This window comes from Musca autumnalis, unplaced genomic scaffold (genome assembly GCF_047663935.1).
Source record: "Musca autumnalis isolate F117 unplaced genomic scaffold, ASM4766393v1 scaffold_2, whole genome shotgun sequence".
In the NCBI taxonomy this organism is placed as follows: domain Eukaryota; kingdom Metazoa; phylum Arthropoda; class Insecta; order Diptera; family Muscidae; genus Musca; species Musca autumnalis.
This window is the reverse complement of record NW_027411755.1, coordinates 82377856-82395307: the sequence shown is the minus strand read 5'-3', so window position 1 is coordinate 82395307 and position 17452 is coordinate 82377856. Positions and strand designations below refer to the sequence as shown.

General features: G+C 33.5%; 2 protein-coding genes and 2 pseudogenes across 2 annotated transcripts in view; 3 read left to right on the top strand and 1 right to left on the bottom strand.

Moving 5' to 3' along the window:
• Sema1a (semaphorin 1a) overlaps positions 1–17452 on the bottom strand; it is a 776225-nt gene that overhangs the window by 396510 nt on the left and 362263 nt on the right. The window lies entirely within an intron of this gene.
• Positions 1895–5367, top strand: LOC141394903 (arylphorin subunit A4-like; annotated as a pseudogene).
• On the top strand, positions 9862–12346 carry LOC141394175 (arylphorin subunit A4-like; annotated as a pseudogene).
• On the top strand, positions 14220–16550 carry LOC141394894 (larval serum protein 1 beta chain-like). The gene is made up of 2 exons (XM_073970039.1): positions 14220–14414; positions 14487–16550. Exons 1-2 carry the CDS (start codon positions 14220–14222, stop codon positions 16548–16550), a joined length of 2259 nt encoding a protein of 752 aa, XP_073826140.1.

Below are 17452 nucleotides of genomic sequence, written 5' to 3'. Positions count from 1 at the left end.
AACTTTAAACACGTTTTTCTCGATATTATACTTTTTGAAAACGATGCCCACTGTAGCTCGAAAATGTACGACCCATTTTCATATGTTTTCTGTGGAATTATTATACACCTAAAAATCTGTCCTTAACCGAATGACTTGGTTCTTAATGACACCACAAAACTAAATGCTGATCGGTCTATTCGTTTTCGAGCTACAGTGGTCACCGCAAACTGCTTTAGTAAAAACAGTGTTTCGTAGGCGGTCATTTATCAGAAAACTGTGCATTATTGTTGGACAAAAAAAATTCCGAAAGCTGCTCAAGGTGTGACCTTTCTCAATAATGAAATGGATTGGACCATAAATACGGCCTTTACAAAAATAATTATGGAAACAAAGATCCCTCCGTGGGCACGGATGGCACGATCGCCATAAAATATATAAGGTTTTTGGATCAAATGGAATAATTTAGGGGGTTTCAAAAAACTATTTTTCATTTTTTTGGTTCGGCCTACTGTGCAACACTTGAAATGTAAACAACTTCTAGTAGGCATTTTCTGAAAGTACATATTGAGACTAAAAAACCTGCCAGGCAAAAATTAGGATCCGTTAGTCATTATATTACACATTACAAATAAATGTAAACAATAATAACTATTTATATTACTCCTTAGCAATATTGTAGCCATAAAGTAGTAGAACGCTAGTGTCAAACAGACAAAATAGGAAAAACGGCATCTAGAGCATAACATCGTTAAAATATAGAAAAGTTTACATAATTCTGTTGTGAGTAGAACGAAGTAATGTTCCCAGCAATTTTTCTGAACATTCAAACATTCTAAAAAGCTTATTCTTCTAGCAGTATGTTATATTATACTTTCTACAACACGTATTTCAAAAACTGTTCACACTGGGATTTTATTCTCACATTTGGGAGTTTACCACATTGTTGATAGTTGAAATTACCGTTGGAAAATACTGGAAATAACATGATAGGGGAATTTTGCGACAAAAATATGTTCTAAAGAGTTGTGTACGACATTCCAGTGAATATTTTTCCCAAAGATAATACTGCGAAAAATTTAACAGTTTTTGAGATACGCTGCGAAATATAAACAACTTATGGATTTTTTACATAAATTGTAAAATTTTAGACAAAAATGCAGTTGTTTGAGTTATTATTTCTCCAAATATTTTCTTCATGCTCTTATCTACAAGTTTGCTGCAGATGTCAAAACAATATTCGAATTGGTTTTTTAGATATAGACACGAGCCCTGTTCCAGAACTAAAAAGTTTTTACAATTTTTACCACTTTTACACATTTTGCGTTCCCGTACACAAAATTTATATGAAAATCGTTTACGACTTTTACAACTTTTACGACTTTTACCACTTTATAAAGTACGGGAACAGGCCAACGATTTCCTTTAAAAAGTCAACGTTTAACCATGTTTAGATGAAACCACAAAATCTGAACTCGATCTAAATAGGGGTTTTGTCCGTTGGGTTTCTACTTTCATAAAATGCTCGGCAGATTTTAGTTTTTTTTTACGCGCCGGATCTAATGAGTGCTTCCGCGTTCGAATCCATCCACTAAAACGGCGAATATAAATACCTTGAATATAGGAAAACCGCGATTTTCTTTGAAAATGTTATATATAAATCTAATCCTTTATAGGCGATTATAATATTTGCATATTATAAAATTATATAAATTACAGAGATTCGGGAGTAATATTCGTATGTAACCCAAAATAGAATGTGGTGGCATATCCGCGGTTCTTGACGAATCTTTTTAAAATTTGTTACATTGACGTATTTTTATCAGGCGGTTACTGAAATCGGATGCGCATTACCAGCTATGCACATCGCGAAATCTTTACCCATTTGAAGGTTTTTTTGAATGATGAATGAAACATGGATAAATGCATACATATCGTTAGAGATGCACTCGCTGTACCCCAAAAATCGCATGCGCCTCAACTGATTTTAAAGGATTCGCGAATTACGCGCTTTTTAATTTTTGTGTTTTTTCTTTGCTTGTAATTTCATTATTACTCTCTACTTCTTATTTCTATTGCTTATCGCAGAAAGCAAAAACACGTTCATGATGACAAACTATTTTCCTTGTAGAAGTTTAAGCAAAATACTTCAGGATTTGTATGGAAATTTGGCGAAATAGAATTACTCCCAAATTTTTTTCTCAAATTTTTCGTATTAAACCAAAAAATATATTTTTTGAAATGATTTCCTACAATAAGTTTTCGTCCTTTGTTGTTGCTGTAATATGCAAGTTATAAACCCAATCTTAATAATTTTGGTCTCACATTTTTCTACTCCTAAATTTTTTTTAAAAAATTTTCGTATTAAACCAAAAAATATATTTTTTCAAATAATTTCCAACAATAATTTTTCGTCCTTTCTTGTTGCTGTAATTAATATGCAAGTTATAAACCCAATCTTTATAATTTGGTCTCACATTTTTCTACGCGTTGTCTAGATTCTGTACATATTTTTAATTTACTTCTTTAGAGATTTTTGTGGACTCTGAGTTAGAATAAATAAAATTTACTCCATTAAATAAAATTTACTCCATTATTTTTTGATTTTCCGCGAAAATAAAAATAAATTTAGCAACTATTTTAGCATCTAAGGATAGATATCAAATGCTGTTAACGATTTATATATACATTTTCTTATTACAACACAAAAGGAATTTTTAGATATTTTTTCTTTATAAGAGAATAAAACCCTCCATAACTTTTGAGCGCACCATCCAATTTTGTGAACGCGAACAGATTTGAAACAACGAATTTTTTCGTAACCCGTGTACCAAAAATCGCGGATGTGGTCGCAATTTTTTTTTTTTAATTTTTATACCCTACACCACACTGTGGTAAGGGGTATTATGTCTTTGTGCATTTGTATGTAACATACAAAAGGAAACGAAATAGACCCATAGTTCCTTTTGGGGATAAACATATAATCACTTTCTGAGTCGATTTATGCATGTCCATCAGTCCGTCTGTCAATGTATTTTTGTTCGCAACGTACAGGTCGCAGTTTTTGTCTGATTCAGCTGAAACTTTGGGAATATAATCTTTTTAGCCATAGGAAGAACGCTATTTATTTTGGTGAAAATCGGTTCAGATTGGATATAGCTCCCATATATATTTTCGGGCGATTTGACGTATTTGCTGCACCAAACACGCTATATACGTCCGATTTTGATGAAACTTGGAATGTGTTACTGAATTTGGTCTAAAAATAAGTGTTCCAATCTATATGGAAATCGTTTCAGATTTGGATACAGCTCCCATATATATTTTCACCCGATTTCACGTATTTGCTGCACCAAACATCCTATATCAGTTTAATTTTGATGAAATTTGGAATGTATGACGGAATTTTGTCTCGTATTAAGGGTACCATATTATATAGAAATCAGTTCAAGTTAATATATATCTCCTACATATATATTTTACATATTCACAGTGGTGTAGGGTATCATATAGTCGGCCCCGCCCGACTATGATCCTTTCCTTACTGGTTTTTCTATGGAATTGTAAAGGAAATTTGAAATTTACCATATATTCTATCATTAAATCTAACGATATGATAAGATATATCTTATACATGAGTGAAATAATAAGGCAATGGAGTGATCATTACACCTATTATGGGTTTATATTGTGTACCTTCAGTCAGTATCCATATTCTGTTCTTAATTGCCAATAATGTTAACTTCTATTGTTTTTGTTTTTTTGGGGAATTCGAAAAATTTTTCGTGAAATCTTCATTCCTCATTATATGGATTTTTCGAATAAATAAAATGAATAAATTTTTTAGACATATTCATAAACTTCAATAGACATATTATGTAGTGAAATCATCATATAAATATATTTATTATACCTTGTCGTCTGCAAAAATTCGGAGGCAGGTAACTATAAACAATAGCTATCACCATTAACATGACATCTTGACCAATTAAAACATAGACATAAACATAAATATTATACTAATATTATACTAAAATAAAATATTTCAAGACATATGTATAACAAATTAAGCGAAAATGCAGCATTCTTATCTTTATTCTGGAAAGCACTAAGAAGTTCAAGCATAACGCTGATTATCGGTGTCCTTGAAAATGTTTCAATGACAAAGTCAGAAACATAACGGTAGTATCAGGTGAATATGTCCAAAAACCAATCAAATTTACCTGGACTTTTCATAAGCAGAATTATGTAAAAACACCTGTTTGAAACCCGAAAATAGCAAAAATTCCTTTTCGAAATTGTTCATCGCGTTGAGGATGCTTTGATATTTGCAAGACTATCCACTTCAACAAAGATGACTATGTGGTACTTATATTTTGTAAAATAAACCTTTTCCACACACGATTAATGTTAAATTATTTTTTATAGTTACCTGAGGACCACAGCGTATACATGAAAAAATTCTATGAAACCTTTAAACATTGTGTTACCTAGCCCAAGGTGAATATTTCGGTTCTCTGGCCTATACTCACTTCGAACAGATGTATGGTTTGTTTGAGTTAATCTACTATGCCAGGAAACTAGGAAATATTCCAACGCAATGTCTGCTGGGCCCGTATGTACTTCAACGAAGGAATGTTTGTCCAAGATTTGACTTTAGCTGTTATCCACCGTGATGACTTCGAAGGCTTGATGTTACCCGCCATCTATGAAATCTTCCCTCAATACATCTTCAACAGCAAATTCATATACGAAGCTGAGAAATTCGACTCCGATGTATGGAGCAAATACATAATGTACGAGAAGAAGTACAAGGACTTCATGTACAAGGACTACTCCAAATACTTCAAGGAATTCGACAATTACCACTACTTCTACACCAAGGACTTCAAAATGTGGCAATGGTGGTGAGTACACCCGTGATGTTTACTTCTTCAACAAAGAATCTGAATTATCTTACTGTACCGAAGATTTGGAATAGAACGCCGCCTGGTACTATTTCAACATGGACTACTTCCCATACTTAGATGGCAAACAATTCGGATTGAAAAAGGATCGTCGCGGTGAATACTACCTCTACGTTGTCCGCCAAATGCTCGCCCGTTACTACATGGAACGTTTGTCTCATGGTTATGGTGAAATTCCTGAATTCTCTTTCTTCACTGAAGTTGGACATAACTTGGCTACTCCTACCACAAGAACTACTACGAATATGAAACTTATGGTAACTTCGATTACATGTATGGCATTATCAACTTCTTTACACATGTTGGGGAAATAATTACCCAAAGCTTTTTCAAGACCTATTAGGGCAAGATGATGAATATGCACAAACCTGAATCTATTGAATACCTAGACATTCGTTGCTGGCAAATTCGTGTGGTATAAGACTATGTTGGCACGTCAAATGCGTCTTAACCACAAAGACTTTGATTTCGAATACACCATTAAATCTGACAAGTATCAAAAGGTTGTTGTACGCGCCTTCATGGGCCCTAAATATTACGAACATGGCGGTATGATGCCATTAAAAGAAAACCGTGGAAACTTAGCCTTTCGGCTATCCATTGGACCGTGAAATCGATGAATATGAATTCTTTGTACCCAACATGTTCTTCAAATATATCAAAATCTGCTACGAAGATACCTTTGAAAAATACTGTGGCTAATCAAAAAATATTAATAAATGATAAATGATGACATACATATATAATTCAAAAAGAATTTTTTATTTTTGACTCATATTTCAGGTTTGAGTTTGAGGGGAAAGTTACTTATATATAACACATAGATAGAGAAAATACATATTTGACAAGCAATATACCCGTTGAGAGAGAATAATTACTTAATTAGGAAAACAGGAACCAAGAAATCCGAATTGTCTTATGTGACCGAAGATGTAGAATGTACCACATGTATTTTTCTCACTATGCCATATGACCTTTTGACCTTTTTTCTCAATAATAATCTTCTGCCTTTGATAACTATTAATTACTAAATTAACGTTTTTTTTTTCATTTAAGTATTAAAAAAGGCCATACACAATATTTTACCAGTTTTCACACAAAAGTTTTGATCCATTTAACCCGCTAAATATTATGTGGAGTCAGGTTCTTGGTGATGGATTAGAAAATCTCTAAATTAATACCAGCTGCGGAAAAGAGCACGTTGAAAGATACAAATATTTAAAAACATAACCACCTAGCAAAAAAGGCCTCCCAAAATAATGGGTTTTCAAAGTACTTTTTAGTAGTCGTAACTACTTATAAAACCCCCTACTAACCCATTACTTTAACAATGGCATGTGACACTGGTTAACAAGTTATTCTATGATCAATATAACCACTAGAATAACTACATTGTCATTTCATGGCTACTGGAAGTTGAAAAATAAGCCATAAGTTAAAAAATTATATTTTCTATTTTTAGAACAGTTGAGGTGGAATTTCAATTTCAACACACTTCATATTTTTTATTTTATTTGTTTATTTCGCCCTCTGGCGGATTTGAACACACGAACTTCTGCTTTGTAGCCTAACACACAACACACTCGGCCACGCGTACGAACATTAAAGGTTGTTTAAGCGTGTACACGTGCTTAAATGTGCACCAGCAACTGTTCTTTGTTTTTTTAAAAAAAAGTACCCGCCCGAAGGTGAGCGTTGAACACACAACCCTCACACACAAGTTCTGTGCCACCGTACTCATTACTTAGTAATGAGTAATATAAGTAGTTATATTTGTATACATTATTTTGTAATGGGTTACAGAATGACTAACGGATTCAAATTTTTGCTGGGCAATGCCTAAAATGTTTTGAAAGCAAGTTTTTAGTCGCAACAAACCAAAATATCAAACGACACGCAAAACAGTCTAGAAATTAGTAAAAATCCTTTCAAAATACTGATGTTGTTAGTAATTTTTATACCCTCAGCATTTATTCTAACACTTTCATACGGGCAAAATGTGTCTTATAGAAATAATGGTTTTAGACCCCAAGTATGTTTGTACGAAATCCGTTTCAGAGTTGATTTAGCCATGTCGGTCCGTCTGTTTATCTGGCTGGAGCGTCCAAAATTTGGCTTTCGTAATATTTTGCCCAAACTTACTTTAAGTTCGAAGATGGGTCATATCTGTCCACTCCTTCGGGTACCTCCCACACATAATTTCGGAAAAGTTCGGGTCAAGACCTGCTCTCGACTCGCTTTGATTTTTGGCGTAGCAACTTGTATTCACTGTCCCTTTACGACGGTACAAGTTTTATCAGGGACAAGAAGTCCATACTGATAAAATAGTCCGAAAGGTGCAAAAATCCTCTATGGCAGGATGTGTAATGGTTGGAGCGCACGATCACTCTCGAACGGATGAGCCAATTTGGTGTAAAATTTGGCCATCGTAATATTTTGTCCGAACTTACTTTATGTCCCAAGATGCACCATATCGGTCCATTCCTTTTTGTTACCTCCTCCACAAAAGTTCGAAAATGTTCGGAAAATTTGTGCGCACGATAAGTAACGGATTTGGTCCATGTTTTGCACAACGTAATATTGGACTACTTATGTCAACTCTTTCAGGTACTTCCCACACAAAATTGCGGAAAAGTGCAGGATCTGTTAGAAGATGTTTTGGAAGATTATACCGATGCGTCATAAATACTTCCAGTTGTTGTAATACATGGTGATTAATGGTAATTATGGTGATTATATATACTCAGAACCAGGATTTCGGAGTCCGTGTCGGAAAAAACAACTCGACTCCTACTCCGGTCATTTTTTACGTCTATCAATACAGTTTTTATTTTATTTTCATAAGACAAAGATATGAACAATAAATGTTGGTGGCCAATTTTTTATATATTATAAAAAATCTATGAGATGCATATGATGAAAAACTTTATTATTGTAAACTAATGCAGGTTAATCTATGTTTTTAAGGTTTAAAAAAATGTGTCGTTTTTAAAATTTACCAACAACAAAAAACTGAGATTAAGCTGCATTATCTTCAAGTAATAATAAAGTAATACACATCTCAACAAAACTGCCATGTGTAATGAAAAACTATTTTATACTCTGTTGGAAGTTGAGTCAGAAGATATTTATTATAATTTGAGCTCTACTCTTTTAATTCCTACCTTGATTAGGAAATTAATGTCGAGAACTTTTTTGCAAAAAAAAGTTCTTTTCATATAGGTACGCTTTTTATTTAGTCTTCTCTTTTTTTCTTCAAATGTGAAGTCATTATTGTTTTTTATGAAAGGACCTATTTAATGACATCTATCTATCAGATATCCTACAGATCATCAAGAAAAAGACCACTTTTCGCTGAAAGATACAGCAGAAACAATATGTAATATATTTTTAAATCATATTAGAGTTTTTTTCTAAAAGAACACCAACATATAGGAAAAATATTCAAACTTGTGCATATTTTATTCATTTTGAGTAGTCGGAGTCTACCCAAAATTGGTTCGACTTCGCAACCCAGCCCAGAATAGTCGGAAAATATTATGTCTGGGAAAATATATATCTCAAAATTAAAAAAAAAAATAATGGGATTTTATAATTAATTGAATTAATTGGGCTTTCATGGTCTAAGGAGTTTTGTATAGAAATGGTGGTGCTATGATCGCTTCGTCGATGTTTATTCAGCTCATCAGGCATATCTACTTAAACGAAAACTATTGTAAATTTTACGATATGAAGTATTTTTGAAACCTTTTACGTATAATGAATGACCTTAGTCCTATCCTAATAAGACAGCAATAAATTAATGGAATTTTGCTATGTGAATAATAAATATAAATTATAGAGAACTGAAGTAAAATTCTAACTTTTTTGGTTACCGCCTAAAGTAAGTAGAAATTAGAAAGCAATTTTTTGCACTGCCCGAAAACAGACAAGAATCCTCCTGTCCTTTCTGGGGTATTCATGGGAAATTCGTTCAACTTTCAACTGACAGATCATATATTCACAGAAAATGTCATTCATTTGTATTTTAAAGGTAAGGGGAATCATTTAAGGTGTTTCTTTTCCTATAAACTTCAATAACGAAGTGAATTAAATATTGTTGTTGAAATGTACATTGGAGGATTCTTCACATCGTTATATTGAACACTTTTGAGCGGTGGTATAATAACAAAAGCGCCAAAAAATTTGTACATTTCCATTGTAGGGTGAGAATTCAAACAAAATCTATTCACATAAATAGTATGTATGATTCAGCTACACGAATTTCTTTAATTTTCAGGAAACTTAAAGTAGACACATATTACTAGCAATGACAGAAATACATATATGGATTAGTATTTTATTTTGTAGAAAATATTGGTCTACCATTTTCTTTTCAAAATTATCACTAAGCAAAATGCTTGATATAATAATAGCGATTTTATACTTATTGAAATCTCGAATCTTCACAAGCAAAATAGAAATATTAATAAACATAAATGATTCATAATTTTATGTATTAATTTATACTAATGACTCAGCAAATGTCCTAGGCATACATCATATTTATATTCATACTTTAAAGTAAAAAAAGAAAGCACGAGTTTATTCAAATTTAATAACAGACACAAGTAATTAGTATAAGTTCACCAAAGTGTATCAAAAATTTAAAAACAACAGATGTTTTGAAGCATAGGCGGATCTGCAAACAAAATATAGAATTTGTTATCTCTCCAAAATGATGATGGGCAATAAAGAATCTCAGCTATTTATAGAGTTTATTAGAAATCAAATAGATTTCTGAGCAGTCCACCTGTATATAAAGAGCTTGTTTAAAAAATTAACAACAACAGTCTTTTGACATTGGATCTAATCCAAACATAATTTCTAGTCATTAAACTCAAAGCTTGAAGAAGATCTACAGAAGGATACGATAATGAAAATTTGCATCGTTTTGTTGGCCATTGTAGGCCTGGTGGCTGTCAGTGCCTATCCACCAAAACATGACACCAAATATGCTGATAAGGACTTCTTGGCTAAACAAAAATTCCTTTTCGAAATTGTTTATCGTGTAGAGGATCCTTTGATGTTTGAGGAATACATTAAATTGGGCAGAACTTTCACCTACGTCGAGGATGACTACATGGTAAGTAATGAGTTATTGTTGTAACAACAATTGAATTTCTCTCTGTCCTTATTGCAGTTCCCTGAACATCACAGTGAATATATGAAGAAATTCTACAATGCCTTCAAATACGGTGTCACTTACCCAAGGGTGAATATTTCGGTTCCATGGCATACACCCACTTTGAACAGATGTATGGCTTGTTTGAATTCTTCTACTATGCCAAGAACTGGGAAGTCTTCCAACGCAATGTCTGCTGGGCCCGTATGCACTTCAATGAAGGCATGTTTGTCCAAGCTTTGACTTTGGCTGTTATCCATCGTGACGACTTCGAAGGTTTGATGTTGCCTGCCATCTATGAAATCTTCCCACAATACTTCTTCAACAGCAAATTCATCTATGAAGCTGAGAAATTCGATTACGATGTTTGGAGCAAATATATCATGTACGAAAAAGAATACAAAGACTTCATGTACAAGGACTACTCCAAATACTTCAAGGAATTCGACAATTACTACTACTTCTACACCAAGGACTTCAAGATGTGGCAATGGTGGAAACTCATGGGCATGGGTGAACACTGGTATTCCGAAGATCATTTCATGATGCGCGACAACATGTACATGTTTAACAAGGACTCCAAATACATGGACATGATCAAGGATGTTAAAATGTTCTACATGCCAGTTGATTATACCCGTGACGTTTACTTCTTCAACAAGGAATCTGAAATGTCCTATTTCACTGAAGATGTTGAATGGAATTCCTTCTGGTACTATTTCAACATGGACTACTTCCCATTCTTGGATGGCAAACAATTCGGATTGAAGAAGGATCGTCGTGGTGAATACTACTTCTATGTTGTACGCCAAATGCTTGCCCGTTACTACATGGAACGTTTGTCTCATGGTTATGGTGAAATTCCTGAATTCTCCTTCTTCACTGAAATTGAATATGGCTATGATCCTCAACTGATCAACTATAACGGTGTTGGTTACTCTTACCGCAAGAACTATTACGAATATGAAACTTATGGTAACTTCGACTATATGTATTACATTATCAATTTCTTCACTCGTGTGGAGGAAATCATTACCCAAGGCTACTTCAAGACTCATGATGGAAAAATGATTGATATGCGTAAACCTGAATCTATTGAATACCTAGGCGACATGATGCAAGGCAATGTTGATAACTACGACAAATATTTCGCCACGTTCTGGTACATGTATGCCCATATGTACTTCGCCCACATTGATGACAGCGAATTCTACGTTCACCCCCATGTTATGCTTAACTACGAAACCATGATGCGTGATCCCATGTTCTACATGATCTACAAGAAGATTACCGATGTCTTCTTCGAATTCTACGAATACATCGAACCCTACACCCACAAGGAATTGTACTTCCCCGGTGTTGTTATTGAGGATGTTAAGGTCAGCGATTTGGTTACCTACTTCGACTTGTTCGACTTTGATGTTACCAACTTGATGAACGACAAGATGACATTCCTTGATGGTCAGTTTGTATGGGACAAGATGTTAATGGGTCGTCAAATGCGTCTCAATCACAAAGACTTCGAATTCGAATACACGATTAAGTCGGACAAGGATCAAAAGGTTGTTGTACGCGCTTTCTTGGGTCCTAAATACGACGAACACGGCCGTATGATGTCATTGAAGGATAACCGCGAAAACTTTATTGAGATGGATGAATTCTACTATGAATTGAAGGCTGGTGTTAACACTTTCAAGCGCAGTTCCAAGGACTTCTACTGGACCACTGATGATCGCACCACTTACACTGAATTGTACAAATTCGTCATGTTGGCCTATGAAGGTAAATACGAATTCCCATTGGACTACTCTGAACCTCATTGTGGCTTCCCTGACCGTTTGATCTTGCCTCGTGGTTGGGAGAAGGGTATGCCCATGCAATTCTTCTTCTTTGTCTATCCCTACACTGCTTCCTACGAACCTTATTCCTTCAACTACACCTACTCTTGCGGAATTGGCTCTGGTGTCCGTCACATCGATGATAAGCCTTTCGGCTATCCATTGGATCGTGAAATCGATGAATATGAATTCTTTGTACCCAACATGTTCTTCAAGGATGTCAAGATTTACTACGAAGACACTTTTGAGAAGTACTACAGCTACAAATATTCCAAATTCGGTCACTTCGATTACAGCTACTACATCTATTAAATTGTTTAATGTATACGTGTTATAGTCATATAAAAATGTGATAGTAAAAGAAAAATAAAAATAATTAGCAAAGAAATGTAAAAAAAGAATTGTGTTTTAAGGGATTATAGCCACATGTAAATTTTAAAAAATCTAAATTTTTTATTGGCTCTTTTTTAAACACAGAGATCTGAGCGTTGGATGAAAAAAATTCATTGTAACTTGTTTGTAACATTGAAGATTTGATAGTGGTATTCTCGAAATGGTATTGTTAAAATGCTGTGCCTACTGTAGCTCGAATGTGAATGATCCAATCTTCATATGTTTTTGTGGGATTATTACATACATAAAAGGATTGTCCTGAAGGGGTTACCCCTAGTTATCACTTTCAGAAAATCGAAAAAATTACAGCCTTGTTTTGAAGCACAGATAGTGTGGAGTAGAGTATGCAGCAAAAAATGTCAAGTCGATCGGAGCAAAATTGGCTGAGATATGAGAATTGGAATGGAACAATTTATTGTGATTTGTATGAGCATAGCAACTTTAAACGCGTGTTTCTCGAAATAAAGTTTTTGAAGTCGACGCCAAAGATAGCTCGGCCTTTATATGGTTTGGTGTGCTTACTAAATACATAAAAAACTAGTCCTTAATCGAGACAGCTGTTTTAATTAAAAAAATTGGTAAATTGTTTCGATAAAATCAAAATTTAGACTTTGACAGTTCACAATTTTTTTAAATCGATTTTCGAGCTATCTTTGGCTTCGCAAAACGCCTTTACAAAAAAACGGTTTCGCAAGTAACCATTTTCCACAAGACTGTGCACTATTTTTCAACCACAAAAATTCCAAATGTAGTATATAATCCGATCTTTCAGACGAAAAAAAGAACTACTGAAAAATATTGGTAGTTTCTTTGAAAAAAAAATCATAGAAAAATAGTAATTTCTTTAGAACAAGCATTTCAGTGGGCGACTTTTTTACAGTGTTTTATTTTAAATTTTAAAGCAAAAAAGTTAAATTTTTTCGTTAAAATCGAAGTTTTGATTTTAAAACTTCACAATTTGTGTTTTGAAAATGATATTTTGCAAATTCCGTTTCGCTTAAGGACAAAAATATATGCTGATGGGTTTATTCGTTTTCGAGCTACAGTGGGCACCGCATATATACATGACAATCGGTTCATTAGTTTTCTAGCCAAATAAAAATAGAACATATCGCTCATTTACTCAAAGAGTGACACATCTCACAAAATCCAGTTTTGAGAAAACGCGTTTTAAGTTGGCCAATGGAGTTTTACTTTCCAACTTAAAAAAGTTATTAGACAAAACTAAAACAACTACTGGGACCATATTTGCAAACATCTATCAATCATCTTATGTTGCCATTTTTTTAAAATATTTTAGTGAAAAAATATATGGGAGCTATGTATATCCAAATCTCAACCGATTTCAATATAATTTGGTAACTTTTTTCTAGAGAAAATTATGTTACACATTCCAAATTTTATTGAAATTGGACATATATATGTATGAGTGTTTGGTGTACCAAATACATGAAATCGGTCGATAATATACGTATGCACGTGGGAGCTATATTTATGGGAGCAATATTCAGATCTTATCCGATTTCGATATAATTTGGCAAAATTTATTTCTAGACTAAAAATTCCGGCATATTTCAAGTTTGAACGCCATTCTATAAATATTTGCATACAAAATATAAATTTGATTTAAATAGTATAATGCAAACATAATCACCTTATGACATAAGAAATCATCTCAAAATAAATACATATAATAAAATAATTTTGTATGAAATAAACAATCCTAAACTAGAACTTTCTTATCACATAATTTATCACTACCTGGCATCATAGTGAACTTAAGGTTATGCAGCTTCTCTGCTCAGATTAAGCATAAAAGAGAGCATATGTTTCTGCAAATGGTCAGTCTTCGAACAAAGTAGTCTTGTGGTTGGTACAATGAAAATCGTGATCCTCCTACTGGCCGTTATAGGCCTAATAACGGCAATAGAAGTGCATTACAATGATGGCCCTGAAGACATTTATAAACAAAAATTTCTATTTGAGATTGTTTATCGTGTTGAAGATCCATTGATGTTTGAGGAATACATACACTTGGGAAAGAGTTTTCTATACAACGAAGATGATTACTATGTAAGTATGAGATACATACAAATATAAAATTAATTACAAGCAATCTGGAAATTTCGTATATAATTTTTATAGGAATCAGGATATTATGCCTCATACCGAGAGAAATATTATAAAGCCCACAAGCATGGTGTAGCCTTGCCGAAAGGTGAATTTTTTGCTACCATGATTCCCAGTCATCAAGAACAACTGCAAGGACTTATGGGTTTCTTCTACTATGCCAAATCCTGGGATATATTCAAGCGCAATGTATGTTGGGCCCGTTTGTATGCTAATGAAGCTATGTTTGTGCAAGCTCTTACACTGACAGTGATGCATAATAGCCACTTCAAGGGTCTAATGATGCCAATGATATATGAAATATTTCCACAACATTTCTTCAATAGTAAATTTGTCTATGAAGCTGAGAAATTTGACTATCGGCAGTGGAGTAAACAAGTGATGTATGAGAAGGAGTATGGAGATATAATGAATAATTTCAAGGAAAATAGTGGCAAGTTTTACACTAAAGATTGGAAGCTATGGCAGTGGTGGAAATTGATGGGTCTGACTGAAACTTGGTATGCTGATGAGCAGAGTACAAATGCCCTGAAAGCTTTTTGGATGCCTGTTGATTATACCCGTGATATCGAATTTATGAATGAAGAATCCGTACTATCATATTTTACGGAAGATTTAGATTGGAATGCCTATTGGTATTATTTCAATATGGGCTATTATTCGTGGTTGGATGGAGATATGTTTGGCTTGAAAAATGATCGTCGTGGTGAATATTTTGCATTCTTTGTAAGGCAAATACTTTCGCGTTACTCTTTGGAACGTTATTCACACAAGCTTGGTGATATTTCCTGGGTACATAGCTATAAAACTGTGAAGCACGGCTACGATCCACAATTGACATATTACAACGGTATAAGTTATTCCAGCCGCAGCAATAATTTTGATCTCAAAAGTGAAGGTAATCAGGAACTTCATAATAGATTTGCCATATTCAGAAAACGTTTTAACAAAGCCATTGTGGTTGGCCAATATACCATGGATAATGGTACGATTGTAAATTTGCGTAATCCTGACTCTATAGAATTCATTGGCAACCTAATGCAAGGTAATGTTAATGCTGAATTTGGTTCATTTTGGTTACAATGGGTATACATGTATTTTGCTCAAGATGATCACACAGATATTTATTATCCACATACCATATTGAATTATGAGACTATGCTCCGCGATCCTCTCTACTATCAGAGTTTAGTGAAATTGGTTGATCATTTTTATTTGTTCCAAAAATATTTGGAACCCTACACACAAAAAGAATTATCAATGGACGGAGTTGTCATTCGAGATGTCCAAGTATCACCATTGATAACATTTTTCGATTTGTTCGATTATGATGTGACAAATTTGTTAAACGACAAAATGCGATTCATTGATGGAGAATTTATGTGGGATAAAGTACTGCAAGCTCGTCAAATGCGTTTGAATCACAAAGATTTCTACATTACTTTTGATATTGAGTCGGATAAGGAGCAACCAGTTATAATACGCACATTCTTGGCACCGAAATTCGATGAATTCGGTCGTGTAATTCCCTTAAGAGAAAACCGCAAGAATTTCTGGGAAATGGATAAATCCGTGGTCGAACTCCATAGCGGAAGAAACTCGTTCAATTTGACCTCGAACAAATTTCTACATAAAATTGGTAATCATTTCACGTACACTCAACGGTACAATGATATAATGCTTAATTTAGCTGAATCGAAACTGAAGAATATTAAGTATGCACATGATTTCTGTGGCTTCCCCGAACGTTTAGTTTTACCACGTGGTTGGTTGCAAGGTATGCCAATGCAATTCTTCTTCATTGTAACACCATACACGGGCAATGGAGATTTCAAGGAGAAAATGTGCGATTATGGAAATGGTGGCCCTCACATTGACAATTATTCTTTGGGTTATCCTTTTGATCGTGAAGTTAATGAGTATGAATTCTTTACCACGAATATGTTCTTCAAAGATGTAAAAATTTACCATGAAGACATCTTTATGGAAAACTATGGCAACAAATATAAACAACAATTTGGTAGTTTTAATGCAACATATTTTGAAGATCTTCTTAAGAAATATAAAAATTATATATGATTTGTTATAGAATAATAATAGTGTACAAATAAAAACTTTAATAAATATATTAATAAATAAAAGATTCATAAATCGTATTTAATTTTGTGGGAAATTAATAATAATAATTGTTCTACAAACATCTCAGTCGGGATAAGGGAGACTTCTCTCATATCAATGAGTGCACGCCGATTCATATTAGCTCAATGATATGGGACCGACAGTTTATCACCGAGTCCGAACGGCGTGTAGTAAGACACCGCTTGTAGAGAAGTTTTACATGGCTGAAATACTCAGGAAATGTCGCCAACATTACTGAGGAATATTTTGCCACCGTTGAAAATTTGATGCTGCCTAGCCCGGGAATCGAACCCACGACCGGGAAATTAATAGTAAGATAGAAGACTATTCATGTTTTTCAAAAATTCAAAAAGACAAATTATGATATTCTTATATAATATAACTATTACAAGAATTCTTATATAATTTTTGAACATATTTTGCAATATTTTTACATATTTTAATACATTATGTACAAATATGACTAAAAACTATTTAAAATTACCAAAAATTTACTATTTAAATTTTTGAAAAAAAAAAATATGCAAATTCCGCTGTCTAGTAATATTAGATATAAAAGTAGATATTGACAAAATATCTTAGAATAAGAAATTAAACATCAACTTTCAGCCAAGTAAACAGTGACGAAAATTTTATGAAATATCGACACCTCCAAATAATAGTATGCTAAGTCTGAAAAGTGAGTTTTGCAGGAGAAGCTCTCAAAGTTTACAGTTTTCTTTGACCTTCACTACTATTCTGAGTAAACATTTGTTTATAACTTCTGTTCGGATTGACCGATCATTACCAAAATTTGACAGAATTTAAATTAAAGGACGTAAAATGTAAAAATGTAAAGAACT